Source organism: Emydura macquarii, unplaced genomic scaffold (genome assembly GCF_026122565.2).
Source record: "Emydura macquarii macquarii isolate MOO-44397 ecotype Brisbane River unplaced genomic scaffold, CSIRO-AGI_Emac_v2 contig_3671, whole genome shotgun sequence".
Classification (NCBI taxonomy): Eukaryota; Metazoa; Chordata; order Testudines; family Chelidae; genus Emydura; species Emydura macquarii.
In genome coordinates, this window is record NW_027133808.1 from 6,652,827 (window position 1) to 6,675,372 (window position 22,546).

The following is a 22,546-nucleotide window of genomic DNA, read 5'->3' on the forward strand; positions in this document are numbered from 1 at the left end:
TGACCACACTTCAAAGTGCTTTAGTAACAAGTGAATTTAATGTTTCAAAAGGTTCCATACTGACAGCCATAGAAAATGAACTCATCAAGACAGAGAAGATATGCAACCTGAAAAAGTGTGTCTTTGATTGTGGCAGACCAACATAATTCAGCCCTACAAAGTTTTGAAATCAAGATCCAGACTGCAAATATTATTAAACATACACCAAATTAATAACTCATTTTACACTCAGATTTAGAGGGATCAAGTCACATGAAACCTCTCTCAAGTTTTACTTGGTACTCTTACTTTAAGTGTAAAACTGAAGTCTTCATAAAATCAGTTTGTCTTTCATAGTTTATGTATACTTCACTTGATTTGACATGTGGCACCTTTTGATTGAGACTCTGTCTTTGACTTGGTACACCACATTCTGACCTCCTTTTTTCAAATACAGCACAGTATTGCCTAAAAAGCTAACTTACATAAGTCCTATTCAATCCCTATAGGTGCCCTTGCCACTTCTCATGAACATAGCTGAAAGACTCTAGTTGACTTCATTAAGAGTTGGATTGGGCCTTAAAAAATGATACAATAATAAGGGAACAAGAAACATGCTTACTGTCACAGCTATAACATTTACTCTTGACACTATCTGCCCTTTCATTAATACGGACAGGTAAGTTGTAAGCTCCTCAAGACAAGGACTGGTTTCTGGGAGGCACTCTTGAACCCATATAAGCAATATGTAATTATTCAGTTCATACACTACTTTTATAGTATACTCCTTCCTATTCACTATAAAGAAAAAATGTTTTGATAGCTACAATATACAGGTTTTTAATTATTTATTATTATTACTACTACTATTGCCCCCAGAGACCCCCATTAGGATCAGGGCCCCATCATTTAAGATCCTGTAGAAATAAGACAAATAGTTAAACAGAGGGAATGGAAGAGGAAAGATGACTGAAACAATTGGCTACATAGACTATGTGCAAACACGATTGTTTCAAGTCAGAAATCCCCCTCCCCTCCCACCAAAATATAGAATATAAAGAAGGCCAATAAAAATTACTGATCTGTCACTTAACTTTTACTGGCTATACATGTTTCCTGTCATTAATGTTTACACAGTATATTTTCAGTCTACCCATCCCCCCTCAAGAGAATCCATTTCTTCCAAAACACATGGACTCCAGCCCAAGTATTCCCAGCCAAGACAGAAGGGGGTTCACAGAGAGTGGAGGCCCTTTAATCAAGATTTTCCTCAAGAAAGAGTAGACATGACATCCACATACAGTAGTATGCAATGTTACAGGCTTAAGGCAATAATCATGTTTTATATGCTATTTTAGCATGAAAACATCAGACAGAAAGCACAGCCAGAACCATAAGCTTTACAACTGAGCTATTTTATTTATGACTGACATGTTTCAATAAAAGCAGAGGAAGTAACATGTAGAAGTAACATGACATGAATTCCTCCCCCTCGTCCCCCTCAAGAACATACCAGAAGAATTCCAATTTCTGTCAGTTAACATCAAGTGAATTTGTACCATCATTTTACACTAGCCATTAATACAAATATACTGAATTAACCAATTTAATCTTAAACCTTAAAAAAAATTAACTTACCAATGATGTTGATAATTCAACAACATACTTTTTTTCAAAAAGTCCAATTTTTGCTTGTCCTCTGGTTTTCTTGTGTCATACACTTTTGTGCAAACAGACTTACAGGTCTCTTCCTTCTTAAATGTAAACTAAGAAAATGAGACAGGATTTCAGTTGAATAGTTTTTTCAATAGAATCTGAACTGTTCTATACTAAAATTATAATAGAAAAATTCTTTAAAATATACTGAACAAAATATATCCCATAAAACTTAACATACTATAAGTATGTGGTTAAATTCACAAACGGACAATGCTAACACCATGGTATTTTCTATGTCTGACAGTCTATGTTTATGATCATATACTATTTTATAAATATAATATAATCAAGGCTCCGTGTTCTCTACAGTAAGAATCCACGGACTTCATGGCAATGATATCTTCTATTCCTACATTCCTCACAAACACACCCCTTTACTCTTGAAAAATACACACTGATGTAAAATTTGTTGATTGTTTTCATCCATGATTTTAACCTTTTTAATATTATCCAGGCCACTCAGGCTCCAAGGATCTCAGCAGTGGCAATGCTGGCCAGGTAGCTCAGAATAATTTATCCACTCTACAGCTACAAGCAGGACTCCTGCTCTGGGTTTCTGACCCCCAAATACCTAGCTCCATGAATCAATGCAAGCAGCATTCACTGTAATTCAACTAATGCCTCATTTGAGGAAAGCTGAAGAGCAACAGCCAGGTACAGTCAGGTCCCAGCAGGGAAAGGAGACCTTGTTACAACAAAATGCCAAATTCTACAGGAAAAAAAGCCGGAACTCCATGGTATTTCAGAAAAATGCCAAATTCTGCAGCTCTACAAAAGACACTGCCACAGATTAACAGAACTGTTCACATCCCTCAAAGCTATTTTTCAGGCTCTCTGAAAACACAAGATGACAACATTTCTTCAGTTTACACTTGATTTAAGTTTTCAAGATTCTCTCTACAATCAGAGGGGCTAGAAAATTTTAAGTACACACATTCAGGAGCACAAGGATTGAGTACCACAGCTACAGAATTATGTAATACGCAGATCCCTGAATATACAATTTTATCTATACCCTTAGACACATTATATCTTCTTTCACACAGATACTATTTTGTTTGTAAAAAAAACATTCAGAAAGAAAACCACCCAAAAATCTAACTGATACGTATGTATTTCAATTCTATGTTATGTTCACAAATTTCTATTATGTATCTTTAAATTAGGAACAATTGTTTAATTTATTGACTGTCAAATTTTCTGTGGTATTGCACAAACCCTTTAACAGATCACAAACCTTATATGGTGATGGTTCTATTCTTTCTCCAAACAGCACTTGACCAAGATTTTCAGATGGACGTTTCTCACCTGGTGCTTGGCAAAAATCGAACCTAAATTAGAGAATACGCAAGCTTTATCAAGGACTGAAATGTAAACATAGTATAAAAAGCCCCAATATTCCTAACCAACCAATTCTAAGACACGCACATCTGCAAATTTTTTTTTGGTCAAAGTTCAGTGATTTCTTACCAAAAACCTGCAAGACTCTAGGATTAAAATTAACATTTGCTACTCTAAAAATCCCTCTTTCAAATATTTTAGAATTCAGTTTAAATTAAACACAGATACTTTAATAATCAATTTCCTTAAATGCACTGGAAAATCAATTTATTAAATCTACACATAGGGTCCTACAACCGCTTTAAGAAAAGACAACACTGGACTGCTACTTGAAAATATATATATGGATGATCCCTTGGGAATACGGAAACCAAATAAAATCAGTGTCATTATGCTTTAATTCACCATTAGATTTAGCTGGGCAGTTCCCAAAATTGGCTGAATCCCAATGCACCATACTTGCATCCACTAAAATGCAAAAATAACTAACACTTAATCCCTTGATACTAATCACTGCAAGATTCTTTGAAGTGATGGCATTAACTCAATTTGCACACATTTTCCATCCTGTACTAGTAAATTACACAGCAGAGAAGTATTTAAAGTTAATACTTCATTAAAACAAAGTTTAGTACACTTACGCAGTATATTCATAGGGAAGAACAGATTCCACAGAGTCAAGCCTGTTCACGAACAGCTCTATCACAGACTGAAAACGTTAAGACACAATTAAAGTTACACTGAATGTCAATTAAATTTTACCCCAAATCATACTTACTATCACTATCAAAGTTACAAAAACACAGATGTCTTGCACCTTGTGTTTAATTACACTTATTGGAGTGTTTTACATCTTACTTTGGATATCACAAAAAGACAGCATTTTATATCCACTTTGCACAGCTATGACTACACAGACTAGATGACACTCTGGTAATGAATGGTTCGATAGTGAACTGGGCTGTTGGTTGTAGGACACCTGCCTCATTTGCTGCAAAAATGGGAAGATGTGTAGTGAATGAGGCAAGGGAATACAGTAAGAGAAAGGATGGTCTCCTTGTTAAGGAAGTTTAATGCCACTTTGGAGAACTGCAACAGCCAGAGTTCCTATGTAATGTTGGGCAACCCATAAACCAAAATGTTCACAGCTGGCCAGTAATTCCATGTTGTTCATTTTCTGGGTACCCACTGAGAGACACCTGGCATCAGTTTTGCAGAAGTGTTGAGCCCTCACAACTGCAACTGAAGTCAATTGGAGCTATGCTTTGAACACATGTAAGCGCTATAAAAATGTTCTGGAAAAAACATGCCCTAGGTGTCTCATGCTGGGCACCCAAAATTGGTAGACACTTTTGACAATGTTGACCTTAATCTCTCCGTGCCTGAGTCCCCACCTGTAAAATTGGAACACTCCCATCTAATCTCACAGAGATGTTGGGAAGATACATTTATTAATGTTTGTAAAGCACACAGACAGTATGGTGACAGCACCATAGAAATATTCTAAAGGAAATTCATAATTTTGTATTCAGTGCAGGGTTTGCATTAAATTAGGCCTAGCACTATGCACTGCATGAGGAGACTAAAGGAACACTAAATAGCGATCCATAAACTAAATGAAGCAGGAGTGCTGGGGGAGAAAAAATAATACACGATTATATAACTTAAAACTCTGGTCTGAGGCACCAGTTGGGCTCTCCAGTCGAACCACATGGGGCAGGATCCTCTCATACCATCTCTTTTGGATGGATTCAGACTGCCATTTGGAACAGATTAGCTCTGCAAGAGTGGGCCAGTACCATGCCTTCATGGCCCTGGAAGTGTGATCTAAAAAGGACCAACATTCACAAGTGCTCATTTATACAGGGAAAAAAAGATGAATGTGGGGAGAGAGATGCTGAAGGAATGATGGAAACAAGTGTAAGAACTACTGTGTGGAAGATTTCTGAGGAGAATATGTGGATGAAGGGTGCTTATACTAGAAAGTGGTTTTAGCATTTTATGCAAAAAGGGTTCTTTTTTTTAAACTAACAATGGGTGAATAAATGAGAACTGGAAATACAAAGCTAGAAGTAAGATTAGGCAATATATCAGATCCAAAAGGAAACATCACAAGGGCATAAGAGTTTAAATATTCTGTTTATCATGTACTTCCCAAGCCTTTGGGATGCATATTGGCTATTTAGATTAACTATGCAAGATCTCTTCTTTTTTTTAAAGGTAAATAGATTGTGTTTGTACTGGTAACACTTCATAAAGATTTTGACCCCTATCTTCTAAGTCACTCTACGTGGTTGGATCTCAGACTTACAGGGAGCCACCTGTCAAGAGCTCCACATTATGACAAAGAGGTGTACCTAGAGAAAGTTACTGACAGGTTTGGGGTCTTACATTGTAAATGCTTTAAGGCACAGTCCTGCCCTACCACATATCTACAGAACCTAGCATATTTTGACAACTACAAATATGCTACAAAATATAAATACTGAAGTACCTGTTAGACTTTATGAACTGGTTCATAAAGGCTTGTATTTTACAGGATATCAACAATATCAAATTACTACACCTCTGTGATAACTACTCAGTCCATTTGAGTTTAATATTCTATTCTATTTTGGTACATCAGTTACTTCAGTTATGATGGGTTTGTTCCCTGACCAACTGACTTATCAGCAATTGGATCAAATACATGTACATTTCTGACGTAAAAGCAAGATGCTAATCAGAATTGCAGTTGTAAGTAATTGTCTTACTATCTTGCAGGGCCACCGACTAGTGTTTTAGATCTTAAGAAAGTCAAGACCCCAGCAAGTATGAAACAATAGTTTCCAATCTTGGGACTTTTAAGATATAGGCCTAACTTAGTTTTCAGGTCTTACACTGGTACCTAAGTCTGCTTATTCTAGTCTCAAAACATGGGCCAGTGTAATTGCAACTCATGATATCAACATAAACTTGTGACAGAGATTTCATCTTCTACAGTTGGACATAGATTAAACAAACATTTTTACAAAAAGAGAATCACTGATAACAGATGTTAGTGTGAAGTTAATAAGTTAGAACTGAAGCGACAAAGCAGGTGTATGTATTTTAGAAAGTTCCTGTAAAAAGTCACTTTAAAACTTAACTTGTTAGATTTTGTTTAGAAGCTAATGCATGAAAAAATGCAAGGGATAATGATATATCATGCCATTAATTTTTGTTGCAAGTCCATGACAGCTGGGGAAAACAAATCCAGAAAAACAAAATGGTTAAAAGGTAAGGGAGTTGTGAAACTCCCTTAACTATGAGGCAGAACTAAAATATATTCCTGGAAAAAAAAAAAAACACCTTTAATATATATGAAACAGCATGGACCTTTATACAACTGAAAAGGAAAAATAAGCTGTTCACATATTTCTTCCACCACAGTCATCCCTCCCTGGACTCCTAGCAGCTATAAAATGGTTTCATTTAAAAAAATTAAAGTATGCAGTTATGCAATCAAAATAATCAAGGTGGTAACAAGCACATCTCTTGCATTATATGTATGCTTATTACTTCAGAAATACTGCAAAACCTAAACACTAACCCAGGCCAGTAAAAATGCTGTCTCCTATTGCACTTGACTGTAAGCTTCTTGGATAGGGTTGCCTATTTTGGGTGGATGTATCCCTGGAGGTTTCTTCACATGACAATATTTAATTCAAGATTAATCTTTAATTCCTGGACAAGCCTGGAGGGTTGGCAACCCCACCTTACATCAGTCTTGCAGAGCACCAAGCAGATCACTGGTGTTTAAGAAATAATAGCGAAGCACAGGGGAGACAGGAAGTTAAAGGGAGAAAAAAAATTCAACAGAAGACATTGAGCACAGGAACAATTATTTGGGAAATCTCACACACCAGCAGAGCTCTAACAGCAGGAACATTAGCCAGGTAGCCAGGACCAATCATCCAGAGTGCTCGACCCCTTTCACTAACACTGGTGCTGCAATGAACTGAGGGGAAATCTCAGAGGCAGCACTGTTTAGTTTAACAGGAAGGTGATAATTAACCCTTTACCGAGAAGGGGCAATTACCGAGGAATCTGGCTTTAAATTAAACACTTTAGAGCGACAGCACCTGCCCCGCAGCGCTGACACCTGTGCGTGGCTGACACGCAGGAGACCCGCACATATCTGAGCAGCAACCTGACATTTCATTCCCTCCCCCAGCCCTCTTTGAAGCGCGGAAGTGCCAGGCGAGGGGCCGCCTCTACCCCCACCCCAAGCCCTGATGAGGGCGAAGGCAGGTGCCCCGCAGGAGCCTCGCCCCTCCTGGCACGGGACAAAACCAGGGGACCGACCCCCGCTGCAAAGCCACAACCCCCACAGCCGGTGTAGCGCGCTCAGCTCGGGGGTGGGGCGGAGGGAGACGAGGCCGGACCGATCCCCGGGCAGAGGCGCGACCCAGCCCCGGAGAAGGAGCCGCCCGCTGCGCTCTGGGCCCGGCGGCTCACCTTGCACTCGTCCGTCGCCCTGCCCTCCTCGCAGAAGTTGACGGGCGCCAGGCCTGGCAGGTAGAAAGCGCCGGCGCGGGGGACGCGGGCCGCCAGCAGCGCCGCCGCCAGCAGCAGCAGCAGCAGCCGCCACCGCGGGAGAGCCATGGCCGCGGGGACACGCAGCGGCAGCGAGCGGGCGGGCAGGGGGCGACGGGCGGCCTGGGCTGCTGCCGCTGCTGACTCCGAGTAACTTCGGGCCATCGCTCACCACCCCACTTCCCTCCCTCAACAGCTACTTCCGGTTCTCCGGCTCAGACACGTCATCACCCTGCACTGACCTCCCAGCACCCCCCCACAAAGCAGGGAGGACCACTTCCGGGTCACCCCCCCCCTCGCCCCGTTACTATAGAGACAGGATTAGCCCTGAATGGGGACGAGCACACCTTGGAATGCGGAGGCTGGCTGGCAGCTGGCTGCCTGTGCCGAGTTACATTTACCGGTGGCTTCCTATAACCTTGACTTGTACATGCCAGGGGACAAGCTGCCTCTGCGGGCGTTACAGGGATTGGAGGAGGGAGGTTAATTGTTTGTATTTCCCCCCGCCCCATGTATAGAGTCCATCCACTGCTGGCTAGAAATCATGCCCCCTGTAACTTAAGAACCTGCCATGAGACTAGGTTGACCAGCTAGAATATGTGAAAAAATCAGGACACTTTTTGGGGGGGCAAGGGAGTTATAGTTGCATATATAAAACAAAGCTCCGAATATGGGACATTTGGTCACCCTCAATGAGACAGCAGATCTTGAAAGACAGAAACACACATCAACTGTCTCAAGCAGGTACTTTTCCTGAGCCCGTTTTAATTTTATTCTTCCTAGCCCTTTTGAGATTTTAAAATCACAAAACTTGTTGTCTTTTGAAGAATAATTTATACGTATGAGCTAGTGAAATTTCTTTCACCTTCATTGTCAATAGTTAGATACTTTAATTAAGCTTCTCCAGGGTGTAAGCAAGAGATAAATCCTGCTGTTTTGTTTCACTGTGCTGGCCATGATAAATATTTGACCAAATGATCAGCTTGGATCCCCACAAAATGGTCATAGTTGCTTAGGCCCAGGACCTCTCATGTAAAAGTACAGGACCAGTTAATTTCATATATCTAGATATATTTCCTGCTTTAAAACTGCATGTAGCTCTGAAAAGTTGGTTTAAAGAAAGAAAACATGGTAAGAACAGACACAATATTAACTATCATGGTTTTCGTTTAAGTGTGGCAATAAAGATCTGCATCACCTTTTTATGTCTAGCTATGTCATCTGTGACCCATCTGTGCCTAGGGTAGCCCAGCTGAAAATGCTAAGGTCAGGGCAGGCTGCAAAAAGGAGAGCAGATTCTCCCACACTGGTGGCTAACGCTACAATTAGATTCCCCAACCAGTTACAAACAAACAGTGCTTCTATGATTCCCCACAGTGGTTATCAAGAAGCTAAAACAAAAAAAATTATACAGCCCCCTTTACTGCATTTCAGTCTCTGGCTTCTAGTCAGCAACTAGGCCCCATAAAGAGGCAAGTTATTTAAAACTCTGTTCCCTTTACCAAAATATTCTCCTGACCCGAAAGGGTCAGACACAGTGCCAGATCAATATAAGTTTGGATCTTACCCCAAACACCACACGGCCAGCCAATCCTTCAGTAACTAAACTAAAGGTTTATTATAAAAGGAAAGAAACAAATGAGGAATGTTAAATGATCAAAGCAATCAGATACATACAAGTGACATTAAAGTCCATATATATCAGATTCTCAGCAGAACTATATAGTTTGCAGGCTTGTAGAATTCCTCTGGTGTACATCCAGTTCCTGGTTTCAGTCCTTTGTTTCACAGCTTCAGTTGCAGATGAGCTGATCCAGAGGTAGGAAGTCGGAATGAAGAAAATATGGGGATGGTGCAGCTCCCTTTTGTCATGTGGCTTGTCCCAAACACAGCCAGGTACCACATGTCATGGAAAAGACTTAAAAGTCCCCTCTCCTGTCCTTAGGCATGTTCTTACATGCCCTGGTGACTTATAGCTCCTGGGTGCTCTCACTATCTTCCAGTTCCCTTGATGGGCCATTAAGCAGGCTTAGTGCTGCTGCCATCCTATCTGGTGTGTCAACCGGAAACACAGTGCAAGTGTTTAGATACAAATATATATATTACATATTTATAATTCAATACAACACTGATACACACATACAAATGTGTGTATCAATCTTAGCAAATTATTTCCACATGGCATATCAAGTATGAATTATTGTAATTTTGCAATATTGATAATAGTAGTATGACTGGTCATTCATATTCCACACAGCATCACACCATCCAGCCTGGACTTCTAATTTGCTGCTTTAACATAGGAACTGAAAAATAAAAGATTAGAGTCCAGGGACTTTATTGTGAGATAATACATCATAGGAACACCGAATCACAGAGCAAATGCACCATTATTTCCCCCCTCAAGCTCCAGCCAAGGCACACGTTTTTGGTTCCCAACTCCTCAATGATCACCTTTCTTGGGTTCAGACTGTCTCTCTTCCTCCTGCCCAAGTTTTTGTTGTTGGAGTTGCACAACTGGGGAGTCCCATGGTGTGGTTTCCCAGGGGAGAGTGGCTCTATTGAAAAAATAATACAACCCATGAATTTTCCTCTCTCTCAACTTCACAGGGCCAGAGGAGGTGGATTATGATGTTCAACATAATGTTCATGGAAAACATGACAGCCTTTTACTAGGTCTCCACATCCTGATCCCTCTTTCCACCGCAGAAATGTACAGGTTCTTCTCGGTTCAGGGCCTTTTGCGATTGTGAAGGAAGTGGTAGGATCTGGCCCTAATTAAATGTAGTAACTGTACAAGTGACAGGAGTATTCTATAACACAGTAAAAGGAATTACAAGAGCAGCTGCTCTGGCCATATACAAAACATCAAATTGCCCCCAACTTAGAAATCAGGTTTCCTGGTGGAATGAGGATTGTAACTTAGTAATCAAAGAAATAAAGCATACAAGCAAGTAAAACACAGATGATTAGCACAAACTTAATGAATTATAAAAGATCAGGTGCTGGCACAAAAGGATTATCAAAAAGAAAAAAAGGAAGTTCAGTTCCCCACAGAAATTTCTCTAAACATTCAAAGTTTTCAGACATATAAGCAAATTCAAAGAATGAATGAAATTCATAGTAAGAGTAAATGTATGCCTGGTCATATTGTAAACAATGAATTGAGCTCATCAACTTAGGAACGTCAGTGGTGATATGAAACAAAGCAATCAGTTGCGTGAGGGAAAAATAGGTTTATTGAGGAAACCTGAACTATTAAATGGCCCAAGAGAATATACTGATATGTTAAACAAAAAAAATATTGTATGCAGGTGCTTATTGCAGCCATTAGAAAGAGGAAAAATGCAGATCTAGATAAAGATAATATAAGTAATGAAATGCTTCAATACTTGTCAGAAGGGAGTCTAAAGATTCTATTGCAGTTATATAATGATATATGGGGAAAAAGGACTGCTGCTATAGAAGGGAAACAAGTACTGGTGATACCTTGCCTGGTTTCCTAATTGGTACATACAAGGCCTGATGATGATAGAGCTTTTGCCCTCACATCATGTGTGGGGAAAATCATGGGGAAAAATGATAAATATAAAACTAGTGGAATACTTGGAGAAAAAGTATATTATAACTGAGGTACAAAGAGGTTTCAGAAAAGGAATATGAACAGTTGACCATATAGTGAGACTAGAAACAGAGGTACAAAAAGTACTAAAGACTTTATTATAGTCTTTCTGGACATTGAAAAAGCAGTGACATATGATGGAGGGAAGGCCTCCTATAAAAACTAGCCAAAATTGGAATAAGAGACCAAATGTTTTGGTGGACAAGGGACTTTTAAAGTTACAGAACTATGCAAGTCAAAGTGAGAACAGCTTTATCCAAAAGCCTACAAGCTTACACATGGAATGTCACCAAGGAGTATTATTAGTCCTACTTTGTTTTCCATTAGGGTAACTGACTTCCCAGAAAGTGTGCAGATGGAGGAAGGTATTTCCCTTTTTACAGATGACTGTGCTATGTGGACTAAAGAGACAAGAAGGGCGAGGTAATATGTTTTATTAGACCAATTTCTGGGCTACCAGAGAAGTAAATCACATCATGGAGTAGGCCACCCGAATACCCCAAGAATGTGCTTCAATACAGAAATAAAGCTGCCTTGTGACTGCATACCTTGTCACTTACCACCCTGCACTAGAACCCATATGGGGTATCATCAAACAACTACAACCCATGTTTGATGGGGACCCCATCCTGAAAGAAATCTTTCCTGAACTCCCACTCCTGGTCTACAAACAACCCCTCAACCTCTACAACCACATCCTTAGATGCAAGCTCCCCACAGTCCAGGACACACCAACACAAAGCAGCACAAGACCCTGCCAGAACAGATGCAAAAACTGCAGACATATCTCCACTGGTACAATGATCATCGCCCCCCACAACACACCTTTCAAGATCCATGGATCCTACACATGCCTATCACAATATGTGGTGTATCTCATCCAGTGCACTAAATGCCCCAATAACAACTATGTGGGTGAAATCAAACAATCACTACACTCTCAAATGAATTCACACAGGAAAATGATAAAAGACAAAAACATCCTATCACCTGCAGGTGATCACTCTATGTCTGACCTATCTGTCCTCATCCTCAAAGGAAACTTGCACAACACTTTCAAAAGATGAGCCTGGGAGCTTAAATCATAACTCTGCTAAATACTAAAAATCCTGGACTGAATAAAGACACTAGATTTATGGTTTATTTCAATAATCTGTAACCTACTAGCCCCCTCTTTTTGTCCAATGACTGCAGAGGTGTTAACAGGACACTCTACACTGAATGATCCCTGTGACGGGGGACACTCACCTCTCGTTAGCTCCTCCTGTTGGGTGGGTGTGAACCTGCACTCTCTCTCTTTACAGTACCCACTATCATTTCTTGCCCTTGTCAGGCAGGTCTTTAGTGGGTCAGCCCTCGAGTCAAGACTCACACAGTCAATATGTGAATGAACAAATCTCTTCCAGCATAAAAGGGCCTGTCCTTGTGCCCTTGTTAAAATCTTTAGCCCTATCTCTGTGGTCAGTCCTCTGCTCCTTCTGGGCTATCTTTAAGTCTTTGTCTGCCCTGGTATAAAGCAGTGCCTTCAAGGCTTTCTCCTTGGACACTTTTTAAGTCCTACCCTTCACTTGGAACTCTAAAACAAGCCTAATCTCCTTCTCAGGGCTTAGACCACTCTACCAGAGGCCAGTGGAGGGACTTGGGGCCACCCACTACTCCAGGTCCCAACCCAGGGACCCTATAAATAGCAGCTACATGCTGTTTCCTGTAATAGTTGTTACTGCTATTTCCTGGTCCACTTACCACGTAGCCCCTTCCTCTTCACATTTACCTCAGGGTTCTCTATCTGTTCTCTGCTTGAGAATGATCTCTCCTAGGCCTCCTCACTTGGACAGTCTCACAGCCTTCCTGTCCTTCTTCACCCTTATGGTCCCAGCCAGCAACTGAACTGCTCAGATCCTGCAGCTCCTTTTATCTGAGCTTGCTGTGTTCCGATTGGCTGCTTCCCTGCAGCCTTTCTAGGCAGGCCTGGAGGACCCAGGGTTACTGCTCCTTTTCCTGGAGCAGGATGTAGTAGAACCACGACGCCTCCAGCAGGGGGTTTCAAAGGGCCTGGTACACCCCATTACAGTCCCTTAGAATACGTGCTAACTATGCTAAACAATGTTCCACCTTGCATTTAGCTGTGACACTCGGAGTACCTGTCCCAGACCCGAAGAAGAGCTCTGCATGGCTCAAAAGCTTGTCTCTCTCACCAACAGAAGTTGGTCCAATAATGACTTATTATCTCACTCATCTTGTCTCTCTAATATTCTGGATCTGACATGGCTACAACTATACTGCATAATATATGGACTAAGCATAAAAGACTAGAAGTAGCCATGGAAAAGACAAAGGAGGCACTCCAGAGAATTTCCAAGTGGGGAAATGATTGGGAATTTAAATTCTCACTTGCGATAATTAAGGGAATGCTTTTAACAGGAAGACAATTAGGGAAGATTGGGACTTATTTCTTTGTAGTGAAAAAATGCAGACAGTTCAAAAGTTTAAGAGTAGTGTTTGATAATAAATTAACATGGAAAGGTCACATAGATGTTATCATACAAAAATATAAAAGTAGGATAAACTTACTTAAATGTTCCTAACATTGGAAGTCACGCAAGCAGTTATCAGTGTAACAACAGCCTGGCAAAATACTTGGAAATGAGATGGTTGACAAACCAGCAAAACGAGCTCTAAAAAATGAGGAGGCGGATATTAAGATACCCTTAAGTAGACAAGAATGTAAAAGTGTGATCACAAAGGAGCTTGCAAAGGAATGGCAAGGACTATGGGCTAAGGAAACAAAAAGACAAAGGTTTTATGGCGTATATTCAAAAATCAAAGATAATGCTGTAGTCCTTGTGATAGAAAAAAGTGAAGCAGTCATTTTTAGAGAGTTAACAGGTTATAGTGCCCAGGGAAACAGCAATGGAGAGTGAGCTGAACTGGATTTCTAGTCATAGGGTCCCTGAGCTGGAACCCAGAATTGTGGGTGGGCCTGAGTTCCCTTACCAGCCACTGGAAAGTGGCACAGGAGTAAGAGGTGGAATGGAAGACCATCTGAGATGGCATCTAGGCAGCTTGTCAGTGGGAATTTGATACTCGGAATGAGGGGATTGTATAGTGAGCTGGCTGAACAGCTGAATCATGAAGAAGTAGCACTGAGAGTTGTGAAGAAATAGAGAGGAACCACAGCATGAGGAACCAACAAGAGGGGATACCATATGGAATGAAAGTTAATTCCCAAATCTAGCCACAAGGAGGCACACCTGCAGTGAAGAAAGCCCTTTACTGCCAGATATACCTACATGCTTCAGATGCTTTGCCCTTCCAAGACAAATGCACAGTAGCTGCTGAAGGTCACATGGCAAATTAGAGTGGCAGTAGAATCCAGGTTTCCTGACTTCTTGTCTCCTCTAACCAGACAATGCTGCCTCTGCTTAATAATTACTCTCTCGTTGATTTCTCCTCTCTAAAGTTTTTGCTAAGGATAACAGTAAGGGTTGTTCTGGAACTGAATCCCAGACAAGAGTCATTTGTGATGGTCACAAATTAAACTAAGCCAATGGTAGGCTGGGTAGTTAAATACCCAGTCTAGCAATGGACTTCTATTTCATGCTTAATATTCAAAGCAACCAGGACGACTCATTGCTAGTTACTGTCTATTACTCTATGTTAAAGTAATGGCTTCCATATTATCTGGTCAAAGACATGGAATCCCAGGATATTACAGCAAGTAACAAAGTTTACAGTAGTCCTTTTACAAAGTCACAAAAGAAGTACAGTGTTTTGATAAAGAGTACTTTACGACAGGAAGCTATAAAGGAGGAGAGAGGATTTTACTGACTTCCTGCTCAACATAATTTGTCTCTCTGAATGGGTGCGGTCCCATATAGTATATCTAGAAGGATTCTTACTGAAAATTCATCCGTTTTCTTGGCTTTCCTTTCATTTTGTAGCTTTAAAAATAAAAGAGTAACAACTCTTTGGGAGAACCATATGTACAAACAGGGCAACACAGACCATTGCCCAAATTTCTTTCAGGCTGGTTTACTGCCAGAACCTCTTTTGTTCCCTTCCTTTAGCTTTTTCTCCTACTTCATAAAGCCAATCAACCTTTTATCTTGGTGAAATGGCTGTAAAGTGACATAAACAGCAGAATAACTTTGTCCTAAAGCCTGAGATGCTATGACACAGTCTCTTATATAAGTCTTATGAGCACCTACAGAAAAACATTCAAAGAAAAATGCACACAGTAAAGATCATATTTCTATAGTATTTTCACATAATTTTTTCTTTATGTGAATTTAGTGCTTTTGAAAGGAACTGGTTTGACAGTCCTAATGATTAAAGGCTTCTTTTTCCACCAAATAAATGTTGCACCAACAACAGCCATGCAAGTCTCCACACATTATCCCACTAATGAATCCCTCTATTTCTCCTTATGAAAAGATACTTTAAACTCTATGCCCATTTAGGCCTTGGCCTCTCTACAGGTGTGCCAATTAATGGCCCAAGTGGTGTGTTTTGTGATTTAATTAGGGCCAGATCCTACCACTTCCTTCACAATCGCAAAAGGCCCTGACCCGAGAAGAACCTGTACATTTCTGTGGTGGAAAGAGGGATCAGGATGTGGAGACCTAGTAAAAGGCTGTCATGTTTTCCATGAACATTATGTTGAACATCATAATCCACCTCCTCTGGCCCTGTGAAGTTGAGAAAGAGGAAAATTCATGGGTTGTATTATTTTTTCAATAGAGCCACTCTCCCCTGGGAAACCACACCATGGGAATCCCTAGCTCTGCAACTTGAACAGATGACCATGGCCCTCAGAATCCTCAAGTTGCCTGGGTGGCTCTGCAACTTATTCTATTAAGAGTCGAAGCTGTCTTTCTGCATGGAACAATTAGTGAGGATCTGCACAGAGAATCCTCATGATAGAATTATAGAAGATTGGATTTGGAAGGGAACTCAGGAGATCATCTAATCCAACCCCCTGCTTAAAGGGGGACTAACCTCAGCTAAATCATCCCAGCCAGGGCTTTGTCAAGCCGCAGCTTAAAAGCCTCTAAAGATGGAGATTCCGCCACCTCCCTAGGTAACCCATTCCAGTGCTTCACCATCTTCCTAGTGAAAAACTTTTTCCTAATATCCAACCTAGACCTCCCTGACTGCAACTTGAGACCATTGCTCCTTGTTCTGTCATCTACTACCATTGAGAACAGCCTAGCTTCATCCTCCCTGGAACCCCGTTTCAGGTAGTTAAAGGCTGCTATCAAATCCCGCCTCATTCTTTCTCTTCTGCAGACTAAACAAGCCTAGTTCTCTCAGCCTCTCCTCATAAGTCTTGTGCTCCAGCCCCCTAATCATTTTTGTTGCCCTCCACTGGACTCTCTCCAACATGTCCACGTCCTTTTTGTAGTGGAGGGCCCAAAACTGGACATAGTACTCCAAATGCGGCCTCACGGATGCCGAATAGAGGGGAATAATCATTTCCCTCGATCTTCTGGCAATGCTCCTACTAATGCAGCCCAATATGCTATTAACCTTCTTGGCAACCAGCTTCTTATCTACTGTAACCCCCAGGTCCTTTTCTGCAGAATTGCTGCCTAGCCCGTCGGTCCCCAGTCTGTGCATGGGATTCTTCTGTCCTAAGTGCAGGACTCTGCACTTGTCCTTGTTGAACCTCATCAGATTTCTTTTGGTCCAATCCTCCAATTTGTCTAGGTCACTCTGTATCCTATCCCTACTTTCCAGAGTATCTACCACTCCCCCTAGCTTAGTGTCATCTGCAAACTTGCTGAGGGTGCAATCCACCCCATCCTCCAGATCATTATGATGATTTTCCACTCAGAGTCCCCAGCTGTGGATTTTACAGTAGAGGTTTTGATGTAATCCTGAGTCTGTAAGAGTTTTTCTAGAATAAACAGAACAAATTAACAGGTTTTATCAGAAGAAACTTTAAGGTTATACAAAATGGCATGAAATAAAACCACAGAAAACTTTACTGTTCCAAAATTGAAGAAATCAGCAGAAATTAATGCAAAAGAATGACCTGAGATTTGTTCTTGAGAGATCCTTGTAATAAAATACCTAGAACAAGAACATACAGTGGCCAAAAAAAAAAAAAAAAAAAAAAAAAAAAACCTGGGAAAAAATTCAGCTAATTGAAAATGTTTTAATATTTACCCTTTTATTATTATAAACTCTTCTGATTGACTTTTACTATTACTATTCCTTTTTTGCTAAGCATTTCAATTACCTCCTGATTTATTGGTTTCCACCTACCTTGGGAGTCACTGGGTTTAACTGCAGTCTCTCCATGGGGTCACAAATTTTAATTTAGTTAATATGGCAATAAAAGGCATATAAAGAACTAAAAAACCTCAACAATATTAGAAGTTGTACCCCATTAGTAATGGGCAAGTCATAAGATTTTTTTTATGGCCTACTGTTTTTATATGCTGCTTACAAAAGATGTAATCTGGCTGCAGTACAAACACTATAGATTCAGTTTCTAAGAAACAAGTTTGTATAAGTATATGGAGAACAATAAAGAAAACAATGCAAAATAAAGCTCAAAGTCAAAGTATTTTTACAAACTGTAAAATTTCCTCATTTCTTCTGTTTATTTTTCGGGTGGTGTTACGGTTTTCCTGCATAGTAGCTTGAATTCTTTGACTGTCCTGATGGTTTGGAAGAAAATTCCTGCCAAACATGCATTCTATCAAGAAAATCCACCCTTCTCTAAAGAAGGAGCACAGCCAAACCTTCTGTTCCATTAGCAGCCCATTGAACAACTGACTTAGCATACTGCAGAGCATCTGGCTATCACATCTTGCAAGCTTAAGAGGTTTTTGAGGTCTTCTAGACAGAGCATTGGGTTCATCTTCATATTCAATTCTTATTTTTCCTTTAAATAGCTCAGAATGCCCATCTACCACAGACGGTGACTATCCAAATTATATGCATTAGATCATCTTCTGCATACCCCTTCATCTCAGCAGTTCCAGGAGGCCACATGATTCCAAGATCTGGGACTTACAGAAAAATACCAAATATTACAAGAGTTGTGATAAAATTGCAAGAGTTGACAACACCACACAAGTTTGGTAATGTAAGGAGTCCAAAGCCAGGCCCTCCTAACACATACAGGGTTTGTCTACATCAGAAAATTACTTCATGTTAGGATGCAATTTTGGGGGGTAGTGGTAACTAACACAATATTAGACAGAACTTAGCACTCAGTCACGAACTCTAGGGTCAACCACAAGACCTGGTGACATGATGTTAAACATGACAGTCCCTGTCTATCCTGAGTGTTTAACTTCATGTTAGTCACCATGATTGCTCACCTCCATGTTCTAATACCGTGTAATATTTCAGCATAGACAAATTACCCCTGCGTCTGTTTAGGAGTTTTGCAGTTAAATGAGAAATAACTCATGACAAAGATCAGATTGAGCCCCTGAACATTGATCAGTTCAGATTATGATAGTTGGCTAGTTGAGGTCAGAAAATGAGGTTAAGATCCTGCACTCCTCTTAGCATGTCCAGTAGCTGCTTATAGGAGTCCATGGTGATAGATACCAATAGGCTGTGGAATCAAACCCTCACCGCTATTACATGGTAGCATTTGGTAACTGCAGAATCAGGTGGCTTGTGATGATCAATTATCATCTTTTTGGAAACACACTACTGTTGGCAAACTGCAGAAGGGCAAGGCTACTACTAGCCAGTAAACTGGATATAGTCTAATTACAAATGAGTACAAATCATCCCATATACTGGACCCACTGGCCTTTCTGTAAAGGTACTGAGGCAGGGCACATGAATGATGATCAAAATCAGGAACTTAGAGACATCTTTTCCCAGCTTAATTGAAATTCTCTTGGCAGTACAACTGATGTAATTCTGCTGCATATAGAACTTGTAGGGGTAGGGACATGGCACAGAGCTCAGCTGTGTGGTGGCTTTCTGCACATCAGCATGCAAAGGGCGGATGGCAGCTGTGCCAGAGAATCTCCAGCTAAACAGATACTACTGTCTTTGTCCCACATACACAACAATCAAAGGGCCTCAGGCTTCCGCAGCCTCTACATTGCAGCTCCACATCCTCTCTGCTGGCTTTGGTGGAGGGTGAAGATTCCTTCTTATACATTGCTCTAATTGACTTCAGGCATCAGTCTCTGATACAGTATTCAACCTTAATGAGAGACTGGAGTTTAACGTTTTCAGACTGCAGGAATAAGTTGCTTTTATTTTACAGGAAAATTTTAACATTGAAAATTAAAGCAACAATTCATGCAGCCTGCAAACATGAAATTCTAGTTTCCCGTATCATCTATAACAACTTCATTTGGAATTGAGATTGCCTAGCACCTCACAAGATAAGGTTCCAAATGCTCAGAAGAGAACCCACAAGAAATGGAAAGCAATTATTACAAAATAAAGAAGTGGCAGCTGAAAGGCTGAATATCTTTCTTTGCTTTAAGTGTAGTGTCATTGTTACAGTATTCAAACCTGCTTAGAGAAAGCATGTCCTTTTGAATAGAAGCACTTTGTAGTCTCTCAGTAGGTAAATATTAGTTTTGCCAATTAGATGAGTCAGGCAGCATATAGATACCAAACTGGTAATGTCACTCTTAATGTAGTTTTATGGCAATCACCATACGTTTATGAACCCTTGTTCAGTTGGATGATTCAGCACTTTGTGGGTAAGTTTTATGACTGACTTTGAATTAATATTTAACCTAGTTACTTATGTTTAGTTTTGGAGGTGAGTAGAATAAAGCAGATGGCTATTTCCTATTTTATATTACTTCATACAGCTCTAGAATTGTGTAATACATCTGACTATCTGACATGCCAAATGTAGAAGAGAAGAACACAGAAATGACTATCTAAGTAAAACAGACAAAGCAAATAGGTGCTGTTGTACAGGGAGATTTTGATAGACCAGTAAAAGGGCCAGGGACCACTTGGTAGTGTCATAGGGATTATCATACTTGTTACTAACAGCAGCTAAAAATGATAGGCTTTTCTGCAGGCCTGTGCAGCCTTGGCATGACTAAGCCAGGAGGGGAAGGGAGCCTCTTGCTCAACCATTGCCTGACCCTGCATCTCCTCTCTGATGCTCTAGTGGATGTGCTGGGATCTGTGTTTCAGGAAAAGACCAATAAGCTTATTTATGAATGCTATCTGGGAATATTTGTCCAGGCCTCAAGATATTCAGATTCTGTAGGAACATATCTAGTTAATTAAGTACTCTGGCGACCTTAGGTCTAGCTTTCAAAACTTTTTTTCCTCTTTCTTGATGTCTTCTAACAAGGATAAATGAGGGGGGGAGGGAGAGGCTTGGATTCATTGGGATCTCATCTTGGACATAGCTTCGGGTCCTCCAACGGCAGCTGGAAGATCAGGCCAATCGGAAAGCCATCACTGTTTCCACTCGAAAGCCGCCCCAGACTTCGGTATTTATTGAGGGTTGAGGGTCAGGGTGTTTTACTAACCTGTTGCAGACATGTGTAAGTTCTTGAGCCTAAGTAAAGTATAGTTTTAAAGTAAGACCACTCTTGTGTTGTGCTTGAGCCAAAATAAAGTAAGAGCACTTTTGTGGTATACTGTTTCTAACAGTCTATCTATCGGCTGGACGGCCGTGTCCCCATTTGGCTTATTTCCTGACACCGCCTCACACAAAGTAAAGTTACCACAAGCTTTGGTTGGCAGATCTCTGGGCAACACTGTGTTGGGTTAAACCTGTTGCTAAATTACATCCAAGAAGATGAAAAAGGTGAAGAGATTACACTGCCATTGCTGTATATTTAGGGCTAAATTCACCCCAGGGACTATGCTGGCTTCCTTTAGTGTGGATGATGGTTCAGAGCCCCAAAAGCACAAAGTCTGATGTCGAAGGGGAAGTTGAAATGGCATGAAACAGCTACAGTGACTTCTCCTACAGAGGGAGGAGGCAAGCTACACAAGTTAGTTCAGACCAAAAAATAGTGACTCTGGCTGGGAAGTGGTCGTGCCCACAAAATGTGCTGAATTAATGCATCTTCTAAGCAGCTTCTACTTGAAGGGTGTCTGTGGAGTCTCTGAGGGATTTTAAACCTGCCATCCTCACCAGACAACAAGAGGGAGGGAAGATGGCTGTAGTGTTGCTTGTCCTGCTTGACTCTCCCCATACCCTGGAACAAGGTTAACTCAGGGCATGCCAATTAATTAACTATATTATATTAATTATATTATATTATCATTAATAGCAGCAGTATGAACTGGAAATAAAGAAACTTTTTTACAGGGGAAAGTGAAATTCTTTTTGGCTGAGAAAAAGGGGAAAGGTTTCTTTTCTCCAGGTCCTAAAACAACCCAGAATTAGTTGCCATTTGTTAACTCTTTAGTAGTTTCTGTGAAATGAATTTAATAATCTCACTTCATTTCCCAGTGTACCAGTGTCCAAAACCCCACCATCACAATTAGCAATTTGTGGGCACTTTTGTTATCTAAGAGACCAAATATTATGTTTCATGGCATATAAACAGAGAAGTTATATTACAAAAAAACATAAAATACTCTTGCTGGAAGGTTGCAATATAACACTACTTTGTTTCTTAGAATTTGGAATGATAACCCACAAGAACCCAAAAACTGAGAGAGACAACACAGGCTGCACCCTAAAACAGAGAAGCACAACTCCACCTTACTTTAAACTGACTCTGTGCAGACTGACTCTGCTAGGCCCAGATTGAATGTTTCACTAAAGAGTGCCCTAGTCTGCAAGCAGGACCAGGAAAACTCCCAGAGCCTTTAAAGTGATAGCCGATAATTTTAATCCAAATATCAATACACCACATTAAAGTGACCTGGAATCTGACCTACTCTATAAACTCTAGGGGTTGGCTTCAAAATTACTGTCAAGGCACATTATTAGGACAGTAAACAGGAAGGTTGCTGTGCCAGTGCCCATATAATACTTGGTCTATGGACAAAAAATCATAGAAGATTAGAGTTGGAAGGTACCTCAGGAGGTCATCTAGTCCAACCCCCTGCTCAAAGCAGGACTAACCTCAGCTAAATCATCCCAGCCAGGGCTTTGTCAAGCTGCAGCTTAAAAATCTCTAAAGATGGAGATTCCACCACCTCCCTAGGTAACTCATTCCAGTGCTTCACCACCCTCCTAGTGAAAATTTTTCCTAATATCCAACCTAGACCTCCCCCACTGCAACTTGAGACCATTGCTCCTTGTTCCGTCACCTACTATAAAGAAGGGCCTTCATTTTTCCTCTAGGGCTTTCTGTCTAGCTCCTTTCATAAGAACTAAATGCACTTTTTAAAAAATGTGAG

The 22,546-nt window shown here is 40.6% G+C and overlaps 1 protein-coding gene across 2 annotated transcripts in view; it reads right to left on the reverse strand.

The window, feature by feature from the left end:
* TM9SF2 (transmembrane 9 superfamily member 2) overlaps positions 1-7,839 on the reverse strand; it is a 70,340-nt gene extending 62,501 nt beyond the window's left edge. The window contains exons 1-4 of one of the 2 annotated variants that reach the window (XM_067536797.1): positions 7,519-7,839; positions 3,681-3,748; positions 2,936-3,029; positions 1,618-1,745 (exon numbers count right to left, since the gene is read on the reverse strand). In XM_067536797.1, coding sequence (XP_067392898.1) covers positions 1,618-1,745; positions 2,936-3,029; positions 3,681-3,748; positions 7,519-7,761 — 533 coding nt within the window. In that variant the 5' untranslated portion in view covers positions 7,762-7,839. Of the gene's footprint in view, positions 1-1,617; positions 1,746-2,935; positions 3,030-3,680; positions 3,749-6,923; positions 6,990-7,518 lie in introns of those variants that run through there. The other variant, XM_067536798.1, reaches the window with a different exon arrangement.
* Positions 7,840-22,546: the final 14,707 nt, after the last annotated feature.